The 21,478-nt window shown below is 35.0% G+C and overlaps 1 protein-coding gene across 4 annotated transcripts in view; it reads left to right on the top strand.

The window, feature by feature from the left end:
• The window catches only part of TM9SF4 (transmembrane 9 superfamily protein member 4), a 141,236-nt gene that overhangs the window by 96,147 nt on the left and 23,611 nt on the right, over nucleotides 1-21,478 (top strand). For all 4 annotated transcript variants that reach the window (XM_090373238.1, XM_090373235.1, XM_090373236.1 and 1 more), the window contains exons 11-14: nucleotides 6,505-6,586; nucleotides 12,372-12,447; nucleotides 18,220-18,303; nucleotides 19,853-20,028. In XM_090373238.1, coding sequence (XP_090229364.1) covers nucleotides 6,505-6,586; nucleotides 12,372-12,447; nucleotides 18,220-18,303; nucleotides 19,853-20,028 — 418 coding nt within the window. The remainder of the gene's footprint in view (nucleotides 1-6,504; nucleotides 6,587-12,371; nucleotides 12,448-18,219; nucleotides 18,304-19,852; nucleotides 20,029-21,478) is intronic.

The following is a 21,478-nucleotide window of genomic DNA, read 5'->3' as shown; positions in this document are numbered from 1 at the left end:
CCACAGAAGCCGATGCGCCAACAACTAACAAAAAAAAAGGCATTTTTCTTACAAAAAATATATTTTTTGGGACTTTTAGCAGAAGGGATATTTATAACAAATTAGTTAAATCTGCTAAATGTGTTAAATAATTTTAAAATGAAGGGTGCCTAATTACTGTGTCATTGTAGATTCATATAAGACATCTAGTCAGATTGCAAAAATTAAATAAAAATAAAAAAAATAAAAATTAAAAATTAAAAGTTAAATAAAAATTAAAAAGGCTTATTGTGTAAAAAATGTGGAATTTTTAAAGGGTGAAAGTATATTCTTTTTAATTATATAATATTGGTGTAAATACACCATAGTATATCTAACTATGGTGTATCTACACCAATATTATATAGTTAATTACCTAAACCCATAAGAAATTATGCCTTGTGCATTTTGTCTTCTAATACATTCTTTTTAAAATCTCTCTCTCTCTCTCTCTCTCTCTCTCTCTCTCTCTCTCTCTCTCTCTCTCTCTCTCTTTTCCCTTATTTAAAGAGGAAATGTTTTATTTTAGCACTTAGCAGATTAAAATAATCTGATTTTGAAAAAAAAAATTCACTGATGTTTTCTCAGAAAAGGGAGTTTCTGAATCATTTTCTAATGCTGATTTCAAAAATGACTTCCATTCACATCCATGACAATCAGGTTTCTTCAAAAATCACAAAAGAAAATCTGATTTTTTACAAATTATAACAAAATGCTACTTTTGCCAGACTTTTATATTTAATTACATGTTGAAAACACTATTAAAGTCCGCTAAATACTCACCTCTCATTTTAAAAACTGATTTACGATGGATCAAATTTTCATTTCTTTGATTTTTTTTTGCCGATCCTTCTACTTTACAATCCCTGTTCACCCTCCAGCAATAGTCAGTCAGTCGTGTTGACATTCCAACTCCCCTGGTACCTCATCTCCTTGTCTTTGATGTCTTTGTGAAACCTCTCACCCTATTTATCACTAACACTTCCTAGATTTTCTGGGAAGTAATTGATGTGGGAGTGTAAAAAATGTATCTTAACATTGCAGCCTAGCTCCTTGAAGTTTGACAACATATTCTTGTAGTTTGGATCTTTGTTGTTCTCTAAGAACTTATCAACAACAGACCTGAAGTTATCCATGTCTGTTTTTCTCTTTTATTCTTAGTTTCCTCAAAATCTCAGTTCCTCATCAGGTTGCAGATTTGAGGTCCAACAAAAACACCTTGTTTCAACTTCTCTTGGGTGATTGATGAGAATTTAGTACAAAGGTAGTTGAAGCAGGAATCTTCCTGAGATAAAGCTTTTACAAACTGTTTCATCAAACCCAGTTTGATGTGCAGGGGTGAAAGGACAATTTTGGGGTCAACCAGTGGTTTATGAGCTATGTTCTTTAATCCGGGCAACAGACTGTCCCTTTCATCAGACTTTGACATCCCAGTGCTTAATCATTGCCTGACTGTCCCACTCAGCAAAAAGCAAGGCATTTTTTGTGTAGCCAGATTGCTGTCCAAGTAACATGCCTATCACTTTAAAGTAAGCACAGAACAACCAACCATGTTTGTCATACTTAATATTTGTCAGTAACTGTAAGTTCTCATATGTTTATTTCAAATGCACAGAGTGAGCCACTGGAATTGACCCATATTTATTTCCATTGTGGAGCAGCACTCCTTTGAGACTTCTCTTTGATGAGTCAAAGAGAAGATGAAGTCAAAGAGAAGATGAAGAGAAGCTTGCTACCTGGGAGTCTAAAATGCTGATGGAACTGATATTTGGGTGACACTTAAACCAAGTGGACTTAATTTCGGCAAAGTCTGGTAGGTCTGTGACAGCCAAATCCTCAGCTCACACCTTCATGATGATGGGACTGTTAGTATCCCTGGGTATAACCTCTATGTGCAAGTCCTGAAATACAGAACCTATCATACTGGAGCTGACCACCCAGGTGTGAACCAATGTAAGCAGAGATAGAAGTGTGGCACCCACATCACACCGAGGAATGCTGCCCCTCTGTGTTACCAGGCAGTACTAGATGAGAGATGACTCATCAGCTGGTGCAGTACCACCACTTTGCTTATTGGGAGCTTGAAGTGGTAGAACCCATGTTTAGTCTTCAGAGAAAAGTCTCTGGCAAACACCCAACCCCTCATCTCTTCCATCATGCAGTATGATTGATGTCTTTTGAGGTTATGATGGGCATCATGGCAAGGTCCAGTCTTCCTTACATTTAAAGGGTACAGCTCTAAAATGGTGTTTGCTGGCCGGCCGCTAGATAGTCCACTGGAGCAAACCTATTGGTAACACTCTAGGAGGCTCTGGATTAGCTAGTGTATAATCTCACTGCCCTCTGCATTGTCAGATAGTGACTGCAGGGAGTCCGAGTAGTGTGTGTGTGTGTGCATTGTGAGGCCACATTATTTCAAGGAACTGGGTATATTCTTGCCATGTGTAAACCATATCGAAAAATTTCATTGCTTCATACAGTGTCCTCCCCACCTTTTCTTTCTACTGAATATATCATGAATTGTCAAACTAATAGAACAAACTTATCTGTGAAAAGATCTAAACCTTCCAAACACTTCCTTGTTTTGTAGCGTCCATTTCAATATAGTCTACCAAACCACATGTACTTTTTCTGACAGAATCCCAGTTATTAGTTGATTCAACAACTATTCATCTCAGTTGTCCAAATTATTCACTGTATAATTCCTTTCACTTCAAAGGAGGTACTTATGCATTTACTTACTTATGTGTTTCTGACTGGGAACAGTCAGATATTCCCAGTCAGTCTGTTTTTATATTCCCAGTCAGAAACTTAGTAATTTGGCATCTCCTCTTTTCAATCTTCTCTGGTTTAAAATCTCACTATCACATTCTGTCAAACTCATCTGTTGCCTCTATCGTTCTCCTAACTCCACTAATCACTTGGAACTTTTTGACTTCCTCTCTTTGAAATTTTGACTTTCTCCAGTCCAGCTTTCCTAACAGTGAAGTAAATTTCCTTGGTGATTTTAATGCTCACAACTCCAGCTGGCTTCCATTTTCTAGTCATATGGATCCGGCCGGTCAAGATCCTGAGACTTTCACAATTACTAATGACCTCACACAGATTGTTCGTTTACCTACCAGCATACCAAAAAGTCCTAACCATGCAGTTAACACGCACTTGATCTTTTTCTCACAAACATAATTTCTAAGTACAGTCAGTCCTCGTATAACACGTGTTTACACTACACGAATTCAATCATACATGATTTATAAACAGGGGAACGATATCTTATATAACACGAACCGAATTCACTTATGCACGATTCGCCTTCGTGTTTACAAGAAATGGCAGTTGAACGCAGAATCACCCCAACCGAATGCAACACGATAGGAATGAAGAGAAGATTCTGAAAATGTATTTGTTTTTTATATCAGTGAAGTGGAAACACATTTCACCATAATAACGTAAAAACCAACACAATTCCAGCTATCGGTATAATCGCAAATGCAATTAGATCGAGTTTACTACCAGTTTATAACAGATTCCACTAGCAGGAACGCAACTGGAAATTGTTTTTATTGTTTTATGGTAGTAACCCCTAGAAATGTGCTTTAGTAAAATGTGAGGTGTTAATAGTGTATCTCTGCCTTTACGGTGCTGTTTATTCAGTTGCTACACGCACGCAGCTTTGTTTATGTGTATCAAACATGCCTCCTCATTTTGTAATTGTGCTTTATTCCCTAAAAATGAGTAAAATACTTAAAAGGTGTGAAAAGGAAGCGTCCTGGTAAAGACACTGCAGATTTAGAGAGAAAAAGAAAAGCAATATCGATAAACAGAGGCAGACTGGGTAAAAAATTCTTACCTGGGGAAATTTATAGTGGCCTCATACTATGGTTTATGGCCAAAATCACCCCGGCCTCCGGCCCACCGGGGTTTCCCCGGTAAGGCTTATGGCCAGTCCGCCTCTGTCGATAGAGAAAAAATATGAAATTGTGAAAAGCTTTGAGCGAAATGAAAGACCATGTGATATTGCACGTGCTACAGACCTAAATGAGGCAACGCAGAGAATTACAAAGAATGCAGAGAAAATAAAAACAACTTTCATAGCAGGAACAACTCAAAGTGTAATTAAAATCCATTAGATTAAGACACAAAGAATTGGAAGAGATGGAACGGCTGTCATCTGTTTGGATAGAAAATCAAACAAAAAACAAGTTTGCTTACGATAGAAGCAAAAGCATTAGCAATATTTTTTTACGTAATAGTCGTAATAAAATACTTACATATTTTATTACGATTATTTATTGTGTTTGGTAATGTTTTGGTTACAAATGTATGTTCAATCTTGGGTGGTCGGCACCTAACCCTATTTTTCCCATACGGCCTGTTGTTTATATTGCACGATTTTGCATTGCACGTGGGTTTCTAGGAACACAACTATCGTGCTATACGAGGACTGACTGTACACAGTTGAGGTGAGTGGTCCTCTAGGCACCTCAGATCACAACTTGGTGATGGTTTCTCTTCCAATGGAGCCTTTCTCTCATGGCCATTCTCAACCTCGGGCTGTTTGGCATTACAAGAATGCAAAATGGGATGATCTGTGAGATTTCTTCTTTTCCTTGGTTGGATTACTGTTTCAGATCTTCTGACAGTGTTTTCTCAGATCGTGTTGGTGAACTTATTCTTGTAGGGATGAAATCTTCTATTCCACACTCCCCCTTAAAATCTCATCCTTTATCTAAACCTTGGGTTTCCAATAAATGTTCTAAGGCTGTTCAAGATAAGAATGTTGCATATCACAATTGGCTTGTATTCAAGTCTCCAGGTTTCTTTCCTGCCTGCACCAAAGATCGCAAAAATTGTAAAGCAGTTATTAATCAGTCCAAACTAGATTTCAAACAGGTTAAGAGTATAAAACTTGCTTCTTGTCCAAATTCTAGTTGAGCATTCTAGTCTCTTACCAAAGTTATTGGCTGCAACTTTTGCCCATCTCTATTCCCACCATCTGTCAAAACCAGATGGTTCTATTGCCACTTCAGCCAAAAATAAGGCTGACCTGTTAGCATCGTATTTTTCTTCCAACTTGTGTATTGATGGTCTTGGTAAACCACGTTCAACCATTCCCAGTACACTCCATTCAATGCCTCGTATGGTTTTCAAAAGGTTGTCAGAAAGATTTTAAACAATCTTGATGCTAAGAAAGCTCCATGGTCTGGTGGAATTTCTCCACTTGTTCTCAAAACCTGTGCTCCTGAACTTACTCATGTTCTGTGCCGCCTTTTTTCATTTTCCTATTTCAAAGGTGTTTTCCCTTCTGCTTGGAAATTGGCTCATATACAGCGAGGTCCTAAAAAGGTCCAATGGAATACAAATCCCTCCCATCCAATTATTGTCCCATTGCACTTACTTCTACTCTTTCTAAAGTAATGGAGAAATCAATTAGCCGCCAACCCCTACACTATCTAGAAGCCTTCCATCTGATCGTTGATCAGATGGAAGGCTTCTAGATAGTTTAGGGGTTGAGGATTCCATCAGTTTTGATCCACTGGTGATTATTATCCATCTGTGGAAAAGTTTGGTGAAACTCAAGCAGTTGCTCTTGACATTTCAAAGGCTTTTGATCATGTTTGGCATAAAGGTCTTCTTAATAAGCTTCTAAATATGGTTTGCCAAACTGTTTTTTGTAATTGAGTATTCAGTCTTCTCTCTGACCACCCACTGCAGATGATGGTAGATGGCTCTCTGCCTTCAAACTTCTCCACTAATGCTGGTGTTCCCCAAGGTTCAGTTCTTTCTCCCACTCTTTTCCTCTTGTATATTAATGACCTTCTTCCATTGACCAGAAATCCTATCCATAGTTTTGCTGATAACACTGTTTAATATTCTGCCATCAATTATTTTGAAAATTAAACTCTTCTTTCTATTTTCTTGCATAATTTCTTCATCCTTAAAATATCGATTGTGATAGTTTAGAAACTACTATATGAAATTCCAAGAAGGGTCTTCAGTTCTTATTTGATGGTTGGGCTGAATTATGCTTCTAATGTGGAAGACAAGTTTATCATTTGTTAGCATGCATATTCTTGTACACTTTGCAACATCCTCTGATATCGTGTCCATCTTTGAAGACTGTATATCATTACGATATCTTGCCTGTTGATAAAGTGTTTTTCACAGTAATTCTGTGGTTGATTTCTTCAACAAAAAGCAAAATTTTATAGATTGTATCAAAAACTGACATAAAAAAAAATGAAAATTAGAAAAAATTTTTGCACAACTACAACCAAAGCACTACCTACTGTAAGAAAATTCTAGACATTCTAGGTTACTAATGAAATGAAGCTTTCTTATTCAGTGTTCAGATTTTAACAAAAGTCCTGGAACTTTTTTCTTAACTTATAAATTTTTCATCTATTTTTTACATAACATTTAATTACAATGCACTTAATTTGAAAATCACATTTTTATTCTTAATAGAAATTTTACATTTTATAGTTTTTGCTATGTTGGGCATGTTGTCACCTGCATCTAGAGGAGCATTAATGACTGCTGCCATCTTTTTATATGTATTCATGGGGTAAGTGATATAAGTTTGCAATAGCAACTATAAGATTTTACCTAGTACATTTATTTATTATTATTATTATTATTTTTTTATATTGATTTCTGTCTCTCTCTCACACACATTTGTTTAGTATTTTAGTTAGTTCTTCAGTGAAAACTAAATGGACTCAAAAAGGTGTGTTATTCTTTGTTTCAACCTTCGTTCTTCCTCTCATATTAGCTGTCATCTTTTTGTCCTCCAAGTTTTTGAACTGATTAAATATTTAATTGTTTTTAAGAGTGATAAAAGTTATTATCCTCTGCAAGAATCTGTATACTTGCCAGCTTTTCCAGTTTTCTTGGGAACAAATTTTCTTTTCTGGCTCTACAGAAAGTTTACTTTTCTTCCAAATTTCAGTCCAGTTTGTGTTATGGTTTTAAATAACTTTGTTTTTCAAATAAAGACCTAAAAATTACTATTAATATTTAAATTTATTATTATAGTATTAATGTTATACTGGAATAACAATGCAAGGAAACTGAAATTATTTAATATCTGTTGTTAAAAATATGTGTGTAAATAATTAAAATAAAGGTATATAATATAAAAATAAGATAATATCTCCCTAATATTATATTTTATTTACTCCCAGGTATTTATCTAATTGCTCTTTAAATCTATATGAGCCCTCTGTTTCTACAGGGTTTGATGGTAACTCGTTCCGATAGGTGATTACTCTAGACTAGAATCAAACTTTCTTACACCCAGTGTATAATCACTTTTCCTTAATTTTAACCCTATGCATCATCCTAGAAAGAGAAAATATGTCCCCATCTAAAGTGTTGAACAGGCTTAATAGTTGTTCAACCCTTTTAAGATTTGTTCGACACTTTTAAGGCCTTAAACCCCTCAATCAGTTCTTCACATAGATGCCTAATTTTTGAATGTTACAGCTTAAACAGAATTGTAAGTTTTCCCTGTAAGAATATCTCTTTGGTTTCACAAAAATAATTATAGTGGTATATTATAGTCTTAGAGATGCTGTTAAGTAGCTGTGGGCTCTATTAAAATCACTTACTCTTGTGTGCACTGTGGTTTTTGGCTTTGATTTATCTATTAGACAGTAATAGCATCTCCATGTTTTCTGCAAATCATTTGTGCCCATTGTGTTTGTCTCTAGTTGTTTTAGAATGGTTTAGATTAATTTTCTTAACTTACTCTTGCAGAAAAAAAATAATTTGGATATATGCAGCTTGTCAGGATTGAATGGAAGTAGACTTTCAGAATAACGGCACCTTTGGGGATTCAAGGTGCTGTTATTTCGATTTTTCCGTTATCTAGAAAGTTTTGTTTTTAATACATTTAATGCAGAAACAATGAGACTAAATAAGAAATAGAGAGATTAAGAATGCAATTTTATTAACTGCACATAAACATGTTGACAATCCAATGTTATATTCTGCTATTAATGCACTCCTGCTTATGGCCTGTTCTGTTTTCTTGCACTGCAAGACATCTGCGCTGTATGTAAACATCCGATCTCAATGTTCCGTTAGCTCGAATGTTCCATTATTTGGGGCGCCATTATTTCGACAGTCTGCTGTATTCTCTATGAGTGTTGTTTGTTCCAAAAGTATCAAGTATCTAACACTTAACTCAGAAATAAATTTTTTTTCAATTTTCATACAGAAAGTAAGTTTTTTTTTTTTTTTTTTTTTTTTCTGCGGGGGTTCCTCCCATTCAAAGTGTTCTTTGCCATGTAATGCCCTACATATTGTTCATGCCAGGTTTTTGTGTATGTGGTTACCATTGAATTCTTTAAATAGAAGCAACAATTTGAGTTAGCAAGAAACAATATTTTTTAAGAATGGAACAGCATGAAATTCAGATCATCCACATTCATTAAAGTCAATTTCAATTTAAAATGAAAAAATGGATATTTATTTTAATGCACATTTCTTAAAACAAAGGTTATAAACACAAAGTATTCCATATCATGGACAGTTGATACATCTTGTATTTTGCATGTGCTTTGAAAGGTATGTTACATATTTATCTTTGATTACTTTTGGTAAAATTTATCTTTTAATACCTTTTAATTTGTTTGTTTTTATTGGTAGCAATAATTAATAATTTTGACCTTTTTTATGCACTTATTTGTGCTCTTATCCAAAAGTTAAGAAACAAACAAAATGTAAATTAATCAAAAGCCCTTTATTAGATTATGACAGGGTGGTAATGAGATATTTTTTTAATGTCTTAATAATGCAAAAAGACTGGACAAATTAGAGTTATGCAAATGAGTTTGTTTGTACAAAAATGGCTAAAACATACCCAAAAAAGCATGTGATCTTTGTGAGTAACTGTGTGAAATTAAGATTTTTCATGCGAAGAATGAGGCTGTTAATCAGTATTGGAGGTATCAATTCCCATTCTTTGCATAAAGGCTGATACCAGTTTATTAAGGTTTCTGGTTGGACTGGTAATTTTCGTGCCAGAGGTCTAAAGATCTGACCTCTTTTCTTGCCTGTTGGAGTGAGGTCTAAAGATCTGACCAGCCATTCAGATTTTGCTCTCTCTTTGAATGCATTCATTTGCTCATCTCTACAAGGATATGACCTATCATTTAACAAAAGAAAGCCTGGATAAGGTGAATACAAGGATCAAAGTTTCACCACAGTGCCTTATAAGTTCCTCAAGGGAAATCTCCATGTGTTCTTTCCAGAATGGAGATCTGTACAACCATTGACAGTGACTCTGGCAAGTACATTAAATCCACTCCAAACATGTCTCTTTCCATGACAATAAATATTCTGTTTATACTCTGACACAACTGTATAGATCAGTGGAGTTTTAAAATTAGTCATTTGATAAGAATATTATTGTTGATCCGTATTTTGTAGTCACACAGATTTGATTCACGATCGACTCAAACACCTTCACTAGCAGAATGGAATCTTGTTTCCTGTTCCTCCAGGTGAAAATGCATTGATAATCTAATTGAAGACTGTATTTGATCCATCAGTAAAGAGCACCATGGTACTATTTATCCTGGTCTAGTTAACATATTGTTAGACCCTTACACAAGATGAGTTCTTTTGCATATGAGAATCAAGGGAACACAGCTAGTTGTCATGTACAAAGACTCCCCTCCCCTCTTATAAAGACTTGACACTATAGTAGTTTTGCCACTTGTCACTATTTGGAGAAGTCTGGGTTTCAATTCTCATTTATGACTGGAGGAATTCTTAAAGTCCTCATCAATCAAGACTGTAGTTAACTGCTCTCAGGCTGAGGAAGTAGGATCCCCTACACCCCATGAGTTTTTCCAGGTTTTTTAGTCTGCACAACATACAAATGAGCCACTGAATACACTTGTACAGACATGATACAGGTTATGTCTGTACTGCCAAAAAAGTAATGTCTAATGTTTTGATCCCTTGCTGGCTGTGTCTATGTTCTTACAGTCCATGTCCTCTTCACTGGCACATGGCAGTAAAGAGGAGGAAAGTTTGAATGTCTATGAGGAAGAATGGGTCAGTGTCAAGATCTTTCCAACTTTGAACATGGAATGTTGTGGGACCAAGATGTGCGGGTGTCAATATCTCAACAACAGGCAACCTGACTAAGTGCTCCCATTCTGTGGAGTCATGAGTCTACCATGACTGGCTCATCAGCAGTTGAACAACCAGCCAAAGGTCACACGTGGAACAGCCACATGTGATCTGGTGAACACCCATGGTGAGTGATGTCTCTCATCTTGTAACACGGCAGTGAATGACAGCCCAGCTAACCACCCAGTACAATGTAGGAATAGCAAGACCAATATGCACACTATGTGCTAGACATTAGTTTCTACAGGCTGTCAGTTGAGACCTGTAGTAGGTATCCATGCTCACTATGAGACAAAAAAACTGCACCTTTCATGGGCAAATCAGCACCAACACTGGACCACAGGCATGTGGAAATCCGTCACCTGATTTGATGAATCCTGTTTCAAACTCTATCATGCTGATGGACATATCCACATTTGAAAAAAAGCCAAATGAGGCCGTGGCACCTGGATGCACTGTTGGTGTTTGGCAGACTGGAAGCAGTGGTGGGGACTGCTTTTGTGGCATGCCCTGCATCCTCTGATCACCGTTAATCAGTGGCTCAGTGGGAATGCCTACCTTTCTATTATCACTGACCAAGTACATCCCTTCACAATGATAGTGTATCCAGAAAAATCTGGAGTCTATCATCAAGACAATGTGGCATGCTACAAGGCCTGGCAGGTTGCTAACTCATTTCAAGAAAATGACAAAAGTTCTCTGATTTCCCATGGCCCCACAACTCCCCCGATCTCAATCCAACTGAACATGTTTGGGACATACTAGGAAAGGATATTCTATACTGCAACCATCCACCCGAAAATGTGCAGGCTTACTGGACACATTATGCAATGCATAGGTAGCACTACCACAGAATATCTTACACTTGTGGAGTCCATGCCAAGATGTTTACAGGTTGTGTTACAGGCAAAAGGTGTGGCCTCTTGAGGTATTAGATAGGTGTTGCTAATGCAAAGCCAACTCAATGTATATAATATATATATATTTTAAAATATGAAATGTTAACTTCAAATGTAATATTTTTTGAAGTCCACATATATCGACATGTCCACATGTATAAATTGCAAATCCACCCTGCCATGGAATATTGTTCCCACATCTGGGGTAGTGCTCCCAAAACCTCTCTCAGGCTTGTTGATTCCATTCAGAAGAGGGCAGTTAGGTTAATCAATGATTCATCTCTAACAGAGTCTCTCCACTCGCTCTCTCATAAACATACTGTTTCTGCTGCATGCCTCTTCTACAGATACTTCCATGGACACGTCTTCTGAATTGACTTCTATAATTCCCGCTCTCTCTTTCAAAACAGTCTGAACACGTGCCGCCTCCAGCCAACATCCATTTACTGTCCAACTTCAAACTCACAGAACCAACTTTTCATCTTCCTCGTTTATTCATTCAACTGCCGTTTTCTGGAACAACTTTCCTTCATACATATTTCCTGAAAATTACAGTCTACAGAAGTTCGAGTCCAATGTCAACAAATATCTAGTTTCGTCTTCTCAACCTCCAACCCAAGCACGGTACTAAGTACCATAGGTTCTAATACCTCTCGTGTTTGGGGTTTACATAAAAAAAATATATATATATGTGTGTGTGTGTGTGTGTGTGGTTTGTAAAAAATATATAAAATGTCTGTGAAAATGGAAATGAAAAGTACACAAGGTGCCTAAACTAAGAGAAGTTTAAGGGATAGTCAAAAGTGGAAGTGAGGTAGTGGTTAAACAGGTGAAAGAATTTGATTTGAAAAACCTAGTAGAAATATGAACTAGGACTAAGGAAGCAAAAAAAAATTATAATAAATAACTTTTTTTTTTTTTTTTTTGCTTCCTTAGTCCCAGTTCATATTTGTACTAAGTTTTTCAAATTCTTTCACCTGTTTAACCACTACCTCACTTCCACTTTTGACTATCCCTTAAACTTCTCTTAGTTTTAGGCACCTTGTGTATTTTTCATTTCCATTTTCACAGACACTATATATTTTACAAACCACACATTATTTATATCCTTTTGCTTCCTTTACTGCTGCACTGCGTGTTTTGGAGCATTAGACATACGATTACTTTTGTTATTTTCCTTTCTCTGCTTATTTTACTTCTTAACAGTTGTATATTACTACTATATATATATATATATATATATATATATATATATATATATCATCAAATTTGTGTTTTTTCAAGCGGTTTTATTTATTTATTTAGCTTAGTTGCTGGTTACTTCTCAGCTCGTTTATACAAAACACTTAGAGGCCAGCAGTGGAAAAAAGCCGCCTTTCTTGTAAGAAAATATCTTGTTTATTGCTAGTATTTTGTTTTTCATTTCTATACTCATAATTAATTTGGTAAAGTTAGGTGATGTACACATTATACAATACATTTTAGGCCCATTCAATTATCAAAATGACATACATCCAGGGTTAAAATCAGTTCTTTTTAAAGGCGAGGTTGTTCACAGTGGAAATGGATTAATCTGAAATTAACATGAAATTTTTTGTCAAAGGTCCCTAAAAGTATTCAGAATTAGTCCTGATAGATATTTGAAAAAGATCAGAGCTTCTGTTATTTATGATAATGTTTCTGTAGAGGAGAACTGGAAGGTTATGGTAATGTGATTGAGCCTAAAATATCCCCAGAGACCCATGAAACATATACCAAAAATTGATATATGATTGACTTTGCCTACTTGAGTACTGTCCAAGCATCTGAAACTGTATAGATTTCTCTGGGAGGGAGATTGATGGGTGGATCTGTGAGTTGGAATTAATCCTACTGTGGAGCTAAAAGAACATATGCTGAAAATTTGGTGTTGATTCAATTTTTCCTCATCAAATAATATCCAAATATGTGAAAGATACTCCATTTATATGTAGATAACTCAAAGTTTTAAAGGGAAAAGAATTGCTGAATTTCTGTTGGCTTGATTTTAATGAAATTTGAGATAGCTCAACAAATCTAAAGACACCTAAAATATAGAATTTCACAAAAATCTATCCACAGGATGAGTTGTTACATGACAACTCAACTTTCAGTCAGATAGCAGACAGATACCATGAAGGCAGTAGGTGCCTTTTACATAGTGCAAAAATGCCTGATAAGATGAACGAGTGACCTCTCTCCACCATTGTTATGTGTTGATGTTTTTCATGCTGCTAATTTCCAAAAATTGACATTTCAATCTGTTTGAAATGTGGGCCTATAAAAAATAACAGTTTCTATTGAAACATACATAACTAGTGTCAATAGCCTTAAAACCATACTGTATGTGTATCATCAGTTATGAATTTTTCATAATTTGTGCATCACTTGTTGAATTATAGGTATCTAATATTTAGAGTGTTTCTAAATTACTTAAATAAAATTATAGTGGGTAGTTCTATTTACCAAAACAAGTAAAAGAGCTCATATAAACATGTCTAATTCTGAATGATTATTGAGCTGTGGCTGTTTGAATTAAAAAAAAAAAAAAAAAAAAAATGGCTATAGTAAAAAAAACAATAAGACACCTAGTTAAATCTTTGTGTGTCTGCTAATTCTTATTTATTTTTTAACATTCTGAATTCCATACCCATTTTTTAAAATTCAAATGTAACAGTTTCAGAATTGGACACATTTTTATATGAACTTGTTTACTTGTATGAGTAACTGCCAAATAATTTGTTGGTGTAATTTAGAAACACCTTGTATAAAGTTAATATTTTGAGATTATGAGGATTAAAGGAACATAAGTCTTCAATTTTTCCATCTTTAAATAAAATGGAGATTATTTCTCAACACCTGTTTTAACTTAAAACTCGCTCACTCATAACACATTATGAACTTGTTACTGATGATTGGTCTTCTGTAGGGTCAGTTATGAGGTAGAAAACAATGATAACACTGAGGTCAGTCTATTAGATGCATAAACAGATAATGAAGATTCTTCTTCTAGTCATGTTGAGAAGATAAATAATCTACTGGGGGAGTTGGTCTTGCAGAGAAGCCTTCACATCATAGTTATCCAAAGAAAAAATTATTATACACCCCTTGATTGTGGGAATAATATTTCCCCAATACGAATTATAGATTGGTGGCATCTGAAGAACAGTATTAAGAGTAGCAGCAGCAGTAAAAGCAAGGTTGTATTGTATCTTTTTTGTCTTCCAGTCAGTTCCCAACAGGATGCTCTTCATCTTGAACTGAAAGGCTGTAGAAGGATAATAGTTTAATATGTTGCTCTTGGAGAGAGAGAGGCTACTTTTTTCTTAAAAAAATGAAACTAAAAATTTGGGTGTAAACATCTTATTCACTAATTTAATACAAAGCTTGATTATTTTCCAAGGTTATGGCCACATAAGTAAATAAAAATCTTGTATTTTTGCCCATAGCCTAAAAGAAGTATTTTGTTTATTACTAGTATTTATTAAAATGTAATATGGAATGTTGCATTGCAACAAAAGTTAGGTCTTTTTCTTTAAGAAATAAACATTCTTATTTCATAGAAATGCGAATGATTCATTAAAAATATCGGATTGTGTGAGATTTGACAGAACTGAAATAGATGGTAACAACACTGATATTGTTTACTGCTTGGTTGAAATGAAAGCTAGTGTATAATGGGGAACTTTTATTTGTTACTGCTTCCTTACCAATCACAGAAAGTATGAAATGTGAAGGTATTGTGTAAGTATTAAAGGCATGCAGTTATGATCTCTTGAGTGCAAGGGGTATTTGAGAAAATATGGTAAATGTTAGATAACATTTGCAACTGAGTCATAGAGAAGTTGCCAATTTTATGAGCAGATACTGGAACAGGTTCTGTTATAAACTTAATAGCAGACCACTAGAGTCAATTTATGGTGCATTTATTTTCAAAATACAAACAAAATTGAACTCCTCCCATCAGTTCCCCATAGCTATTTCATGGATACATTCAGCATCTTATAAATTAACATTTAAATTCTTATTGACTAGAATTGGGATTTTAATAAAATTTCATAATCATAAAAGTTGAAAGAAGAATTGTAACACCATTGTATTAGTATATGATGCAAGAAAACATGCTTATAAAGCATCAGCCAAAAAAAAAAAAATCTCACATCACCTTGTCCATCCCCTCCAATATTTTGTCTAGTTCTTCCTCGAATTTATTCAAACTACCCACTTACACAACAACAGATGGAAGTTTGTTCCAACAATCAACCACCTGTTGGCTGTGAAGGCAGACTTCTGCACATCTGTCCTGCAACCATCCATCCTCAATTAGAATTTATGTCCCTTTCTACAATATTAAATCATAGAAGCCTATAGTTTCTACAATTACTTCCCTGAATGCTTCCCATGTAGAATTTGCTGTTGATAACATCATCAGTTAATCACACTGTGTAGAATTAAAAACTGTATGAGACCTCTGTAGTCACCCTTATGAAAGCAAAAGCCCTTCCCTTTAGCCTTGACAGTAGTTATCCTTAGATAAATCCACATTAGTACACAGTGATCACTGCCTAGTGGTTCTTTTACTTCAGATTATTAATTCATGAAGAATCACTGCTGATAATTCAGATCAAGAATATTTCTTCCTCCTGTTGCTTAACATGCTGCTGCTGTAGAAAACAGTCGTCCAATAAATCCACAAAAGTCTTGCTAGTGCGTGAGTGACCAAACCACAGGTTTGGTCACTCACTCAGAGTTAAATTCTCCCATTATATAAGACATTCTGATATGCTGGCCCACTGTTTCTCTATTGAGCTGTTTGTTATATTCATCAAAATCATTAGGCCTCTAAATACTACTACTACTCTCATTTTCATTTTCCCAGTGCTTATGTCACACGAAACTGACCTAACATTGCACTGGCAACCCGTGTCAACTGTATACACTGCCTTAGATTTAATATGCTTCTTAACTACGAGCATAATCCCTCCCCTCCCGTCCTTTGTGTATACGTTATACTCTCCGTGTTCTAACTCTGCATCTCTTGTGTCTGAGTGACTTCATGTCTCCGATATCCTTATAATGTCTGTGTTTGATTACTTGGTCAGTATTTCAAATTGATCTAATTGATTTACAATGCTCCTAACGTTAGTGTAATATGCAAGTATACATGCACCTCTTCTTACTCTTAGTTACCCTTACACAGCCCATGTATTTCCTTGTTCCATGATGACCCACAGGAGCACTTGAAATCCCTGACTCCTTTCTTTCCAGCCTGCTGTATGTTCCAGTAGAACCACTTTGACTTCTGCCCGATGCTTTACTGTTCTTGTTTATACTCCGGCATGACCACCAGGTCAGTGGAGTTTACAATAAATCAATCAATACAAATTTTAATCATATTTAGTAGTCATGGGCTTGCACACTGTTCTTCAGGCTCTTATAAGCAGCCATCAGAATGCATAGAATATGGTCCACTCAAAGAGAGTGTATTACTCATGCACTCATGCTACCGCCCACTCGGCTACTAATCTGTGTATCCTCCTAAGCTAGCAGTTTTCCAACCCAGCTAACATTGCCTTGTCAGCATCCGAAAATATTCTTGCACTCCTTCTGTTTGTTTATCCGATCCCTGTAAAAACAGTCTCTCTTGTTAACATGCATAGAATATTCTGAGAAAAATTCCACACCAATGAGCCCAGCACAGTCTCTCCAGGGCTGAATTGAATGGCAATGCTGCAAACACGTACTACCTCCTATTGTATCTGGACAGAATTGTAGACACTTTGTGACTCACAACTCCTTCCCAACATTGCCCTGTACTCATTAAGTAAGTCCTCAGATCTATTCTTAATATCATTAGTGCCAATGAGTACAAATTACCTTTTGTGCCCTTAAAAGGTTATATCTGCTCTACATCATCGTCTACTTTTGTCCCTGACAGACATACTCTGGTCTTATTCCACCTATCCTTTTTGCACAGTACATATCCCATTTTCCTGACAGTAATGTTGCCATCAACAATAACTACCTCCTGTGGTACCAGCACATTCTGCTTTGGTGATTGCCGTTGTTGCCTGATGCACACGTGTAAGCTCTGGCATTGAGTTGGGCAGCTGAGAGCTTGATGGGCATCCACACTGTTCTTCAAGCTCTTATAAGCACCCATCAGAATGCTGAGTTCATGCCTAATTTCTTCATTTTCTTTGAAATGAACATGCACACAAAGCCATTCCCCTTGGCTGTATCATGTCCCATTTCAGATAGGTCCATAAACATCACATAAGTAGCTCATATCGTAAGGCTGTGATTTGTAGGAGAACTACCTTCTTCGATTCTCCTCCAAGCCACAGCACTCCTGCTAATTTGAGCCCATTGCTTTGCAGCTCTAGTCTGAGGCACGATTTACAATTAAAATCAATTTAATTTGAGAATACTTTACTAAACTAATAATGCCTAAATTCAATATAGTATTACACTATCAAGATGTACATTGTATTATTCTATACTGTTATGTTTGTAGACTTTTAAATTAGTGATTGCCTTACTAGAAATAGAATTCCTTAGCTGAGAGCAAAAAAGATTTTGATGATGTGGTCGTTGGAACTCTGAAATGTAGCCATTTTGTATTAAGTTTAGATTGAAGTGGTAACATTTCAGTGAATGGCTTATACAAAATTTTCACAAGGTATAACAGTGTCTTTATTTCATTAACTGCCTAAGATTACGGTTTGATGTTTTAAAGTTTGTTTAAAAAAATTGCATTATTCGTCTTCTTTTGATTTGAACTCTTTATGTATTCAATCTTGTTTTGAAAATATAAACATTTTCATAAAATTTTACTTGTCCTTTTCATCATATCTGTGTCCTGATATCCAAATTGATCCTGTACTCTCATAGTATGATGTGATATTTTGATTTTGTTAATGTAGTGCACAATTTTGAATACAAGAGCTTGAATTATGATAACAGTATATGTATGAGTGATTGAATTATGAAGGTGTGTACATGCACACACACTCCTGCATGAAGAGAAACTAATGTTCAAAAAAAAAGTAATCATTTGTCACTTATTAAAAATTTGTATTATATATTACAAATATATTTTATTTAATTAAATATTTTTATATCTTTGTTTCAGACAGCTATGCTGTATCCAGGAATTGTATTTAGCACTTGTTTTTTTCTCAACTTTTTTATATGGGGAAAACAATCTTCAGGAGCGGTAAGTGTAACATACCTCTCAGTTTTATTTTTATATGACAAAAATCATTGTGCTAACCCACCAGCAAGTCTGTTAATTCTAGTAATAATGCATAGTCATGTCAAATGCTTATAAGTGCAGTAACTTATTGAATATTTCTCATTAATTTTTTTCCTTGCGAAATGATATATGTTCACTCTAAAAATAAAATATATTAATGGTAGTAATATTCAACTGATCACACTAACCAAATATTAGGAGTCTATAATATTGTTACAAATAAAGGTTTGTCATCAAAATTTGTTCTTCTGGTCAACAGTCTTGAGAATAATAGTTAAAGGTGGGTGGGGTGATCGAAATGTCCAAGGTCTAGCATGGAAAATATCAGAATTGAATGTTGCAGTATAAAACTAAATTCATTTTAGAATTTCATCCAGTTTCAAATGCACGTTGCGTGCATGTGTGTCTTTATTATTTATTTTTTGTACAGGTCATTAATTGTGAAGTATGCTGATTATTGAAAAATGGAGCCAAACAAGCTATGAGCAGTGGTCAGGTACTTGCAAAAGGAAAACATAACCTTAGCTGTGATCTGCCATTACAGCATACATCTTCACAACCAAATACGGAGGATGCGGAAAGGTCAGGGAATGACCACCGCATATCCCTGAGCAATATGGCCTTAGTTGCTAATGCTCCTAAAAAAAAAAACCAAATAACATCTTCACATCTTGTGACGATGCGTATTACAGTTGTAACCAAAAAGTCATGACTGATGAGATGATCAATCAAATTCACAATAGTGATGAATGATCAATGGATCATTACCCAAAAAATTTGAGACCACAAGAACTTCTTATGAAACAGTGCAGTCCACATTGACAGAATAATAGGTATGAAAAAATTATCTTCATGGATCCCTTGACATTGACACCTGATCAAAGACGAATGAGAGTGAAATTTACATTTTCTCTAATTAGGGCTGGCTATGAGGATCAGGCATTACCTTATGTCAATGAGTTTTAACACAACATTCAGTTTACATTACTGCAATAAATGCTATACATTTATTGCAGAGAAAGAGGAGGGCAGAGAGTAAATTCTCCCCTTTTTCACCATACTTTGTACAGTGAAAAAGAGGAGAATTTAGTATGTATTTAACATATTGTGTGTTTTACAATTTAACATTAAACTTGTCATTTATTTTATTTTATGTCTTCGTTTCGCTCTGGCTATATAGTAACTTACTACAAAAGAAATAGTTATTTTGAGAATAGTACTTACTGTTTTTTCCTTCTTTTTTTTTTGCCTCACTGAAACTCAAACATATATATATATGTGTGTAGAATGTAAATGAAATATGGATTTATGTTTGCGTGCATACGAATGTGTATGCATTTTTCTGTGTATCATTATCCCAACAGCTGACTGGCTGCATTATTATTATTGTAGGATAGCTATTCCTGTATATGTATTAATGGTATATTACCTAATCAGACAATGCATTATACAATAGAAATTATTGATTTCGGTGTACCATACAGTTAGTATATATGTATTTATTATTCAGGTGCCTTTCTCCACAATGGTTGCATTACTCTGCATGTGGTTTGGAATTTCCCTGCCTCTAGTTTTCTTGGGCTATTATTTTGGCTTCAGGAAACATCCCTATGAACATCCAGTCAGAACAAATCAGATACCACGTCAAGTGCCAGAACAAGTATGGTATATGAATCCCATACTTTGGTAAGTTGAGCATTTGTTAGGTACCAAAAAATAAAAATAAAAAGATTTATAGTATTCATGTGAATTAAATTTAGTTCATTTAAATAGAAATTGGACACAGTTCATATATAAAATGTTAAGACACTTTCTTCATCACTATTTTAATACAATGTTTCATTTAAAGAGAACCACTTGAAATATAACTTAGGTAAATAACACATTTGGAGAAATAGTATAAATAATGTTCCAAAAATATTGTAGTATTCTACAGACATAGTATCCTGGCTCAGGATACTACGTAGTTAGTCCCTGATCATAAAGACTAAGTATGTAAGAAATCTGTTTTGTTAATTTTGTAAATGCTAAAGTAAGTCCATTCTGCAAACTGGCATGAAAGGCAATTCACAGAATGGGTTTCTGTCTGTGAAGTCTGTTTGGACTACTTTTTGAAATAGCTTTTGATCACATTACTCACATTATAGTATTTTTTTATGATGAATCATAAACTTTAATGTTATGGGAGATACCCTAAAATAATATTAAATTTACTGTGAGGTAGCATTGTACTAACAATGCACCTATTCTATCATTCTAAACAAAATACCTGAAATGAAAGTTTGAAATGAATAGAGAGGAAGATATAGTAGTAAGGATAGGGAAAAACAGGAGGTAAAGCAGGAGAATTCAATTCATTTTAATCTCTGGATTTCAGTAAGCAACAGGATATGACAAACAGAATTTGTGATGGATGGTTGAGTTTGAGACAGGCAAGTGGGGTGTTGTGTGACTAATGAGTTTAAATTAGGGTGAAGGGTAAGTTTTATAAATCAGTGGTAAGGCCAGTTATATTATATGGCTCAGATTTCTGGGCCAAGAGAACAAAGGTTGCATTTGAAAGAAATGCAAATGTTCAGATGGATAAAGTTACCAGAAGGGATAAAGTGAGAATTAAATACATTAGAGGAAGTGCTGGGGATAATATAAAAGAGGGGAGACTGAAATGGTTCAAACATGTAAATAGAAGAGGTCAGGATGAACCATTTAAGTAGGATCTGGGATTTGTGGGTGTAGGGTAAATGAGAGGAAGGATCATCTAAGAGGATGTAAATAGAGATTGTGTAAAGGGGCATGGAGGGATGCAGGATTAGAAAGGACGTGGCCCAAAATAAAAAGAAATGCCATAAAACAGCGTTTCCCAAATGGTGTTCTGCAGAACACTGGTGTTCCGTGAAGTGAAAGTGCAGGTTCTGCCAGAAAAATGTTAAAATTTTTATTGTGTTTATATTAAATGTGATTTTTTTTTAAAAATTAGTAATAAAATTGATTTCATAATCACAACTTTATTAAGAGTATTATTATTATTTTTATCCATACTAATTCATATATTATGTAAGAATACTATTGCGGTTTTGTAATTTTTTTAAAGATTATGAAAGTATTCCATGCTAAATTAAATTGGAAAACGCCGCTC

Source organism: Mastigoproctus giganteus, chromosome 5 (genome assembly GCF_048544385.1).
Source record: "Mastigoproctus giganteus isolate SK-2022 chromosome 5, ASM4854438v1, whole genome shotgun sequence".
Lineage (NCBI taxonomy): Eukaryota > Metazoa > Arthropoda > Arachnida > Uropygi > Thelyphonidae > Mastigoproctus > Mastigoproctus giganteus.
Note: the sequence above shows the minus strand (reverse complement) of the source record. Positions and strands in the feature narration are given on the sequence as shown.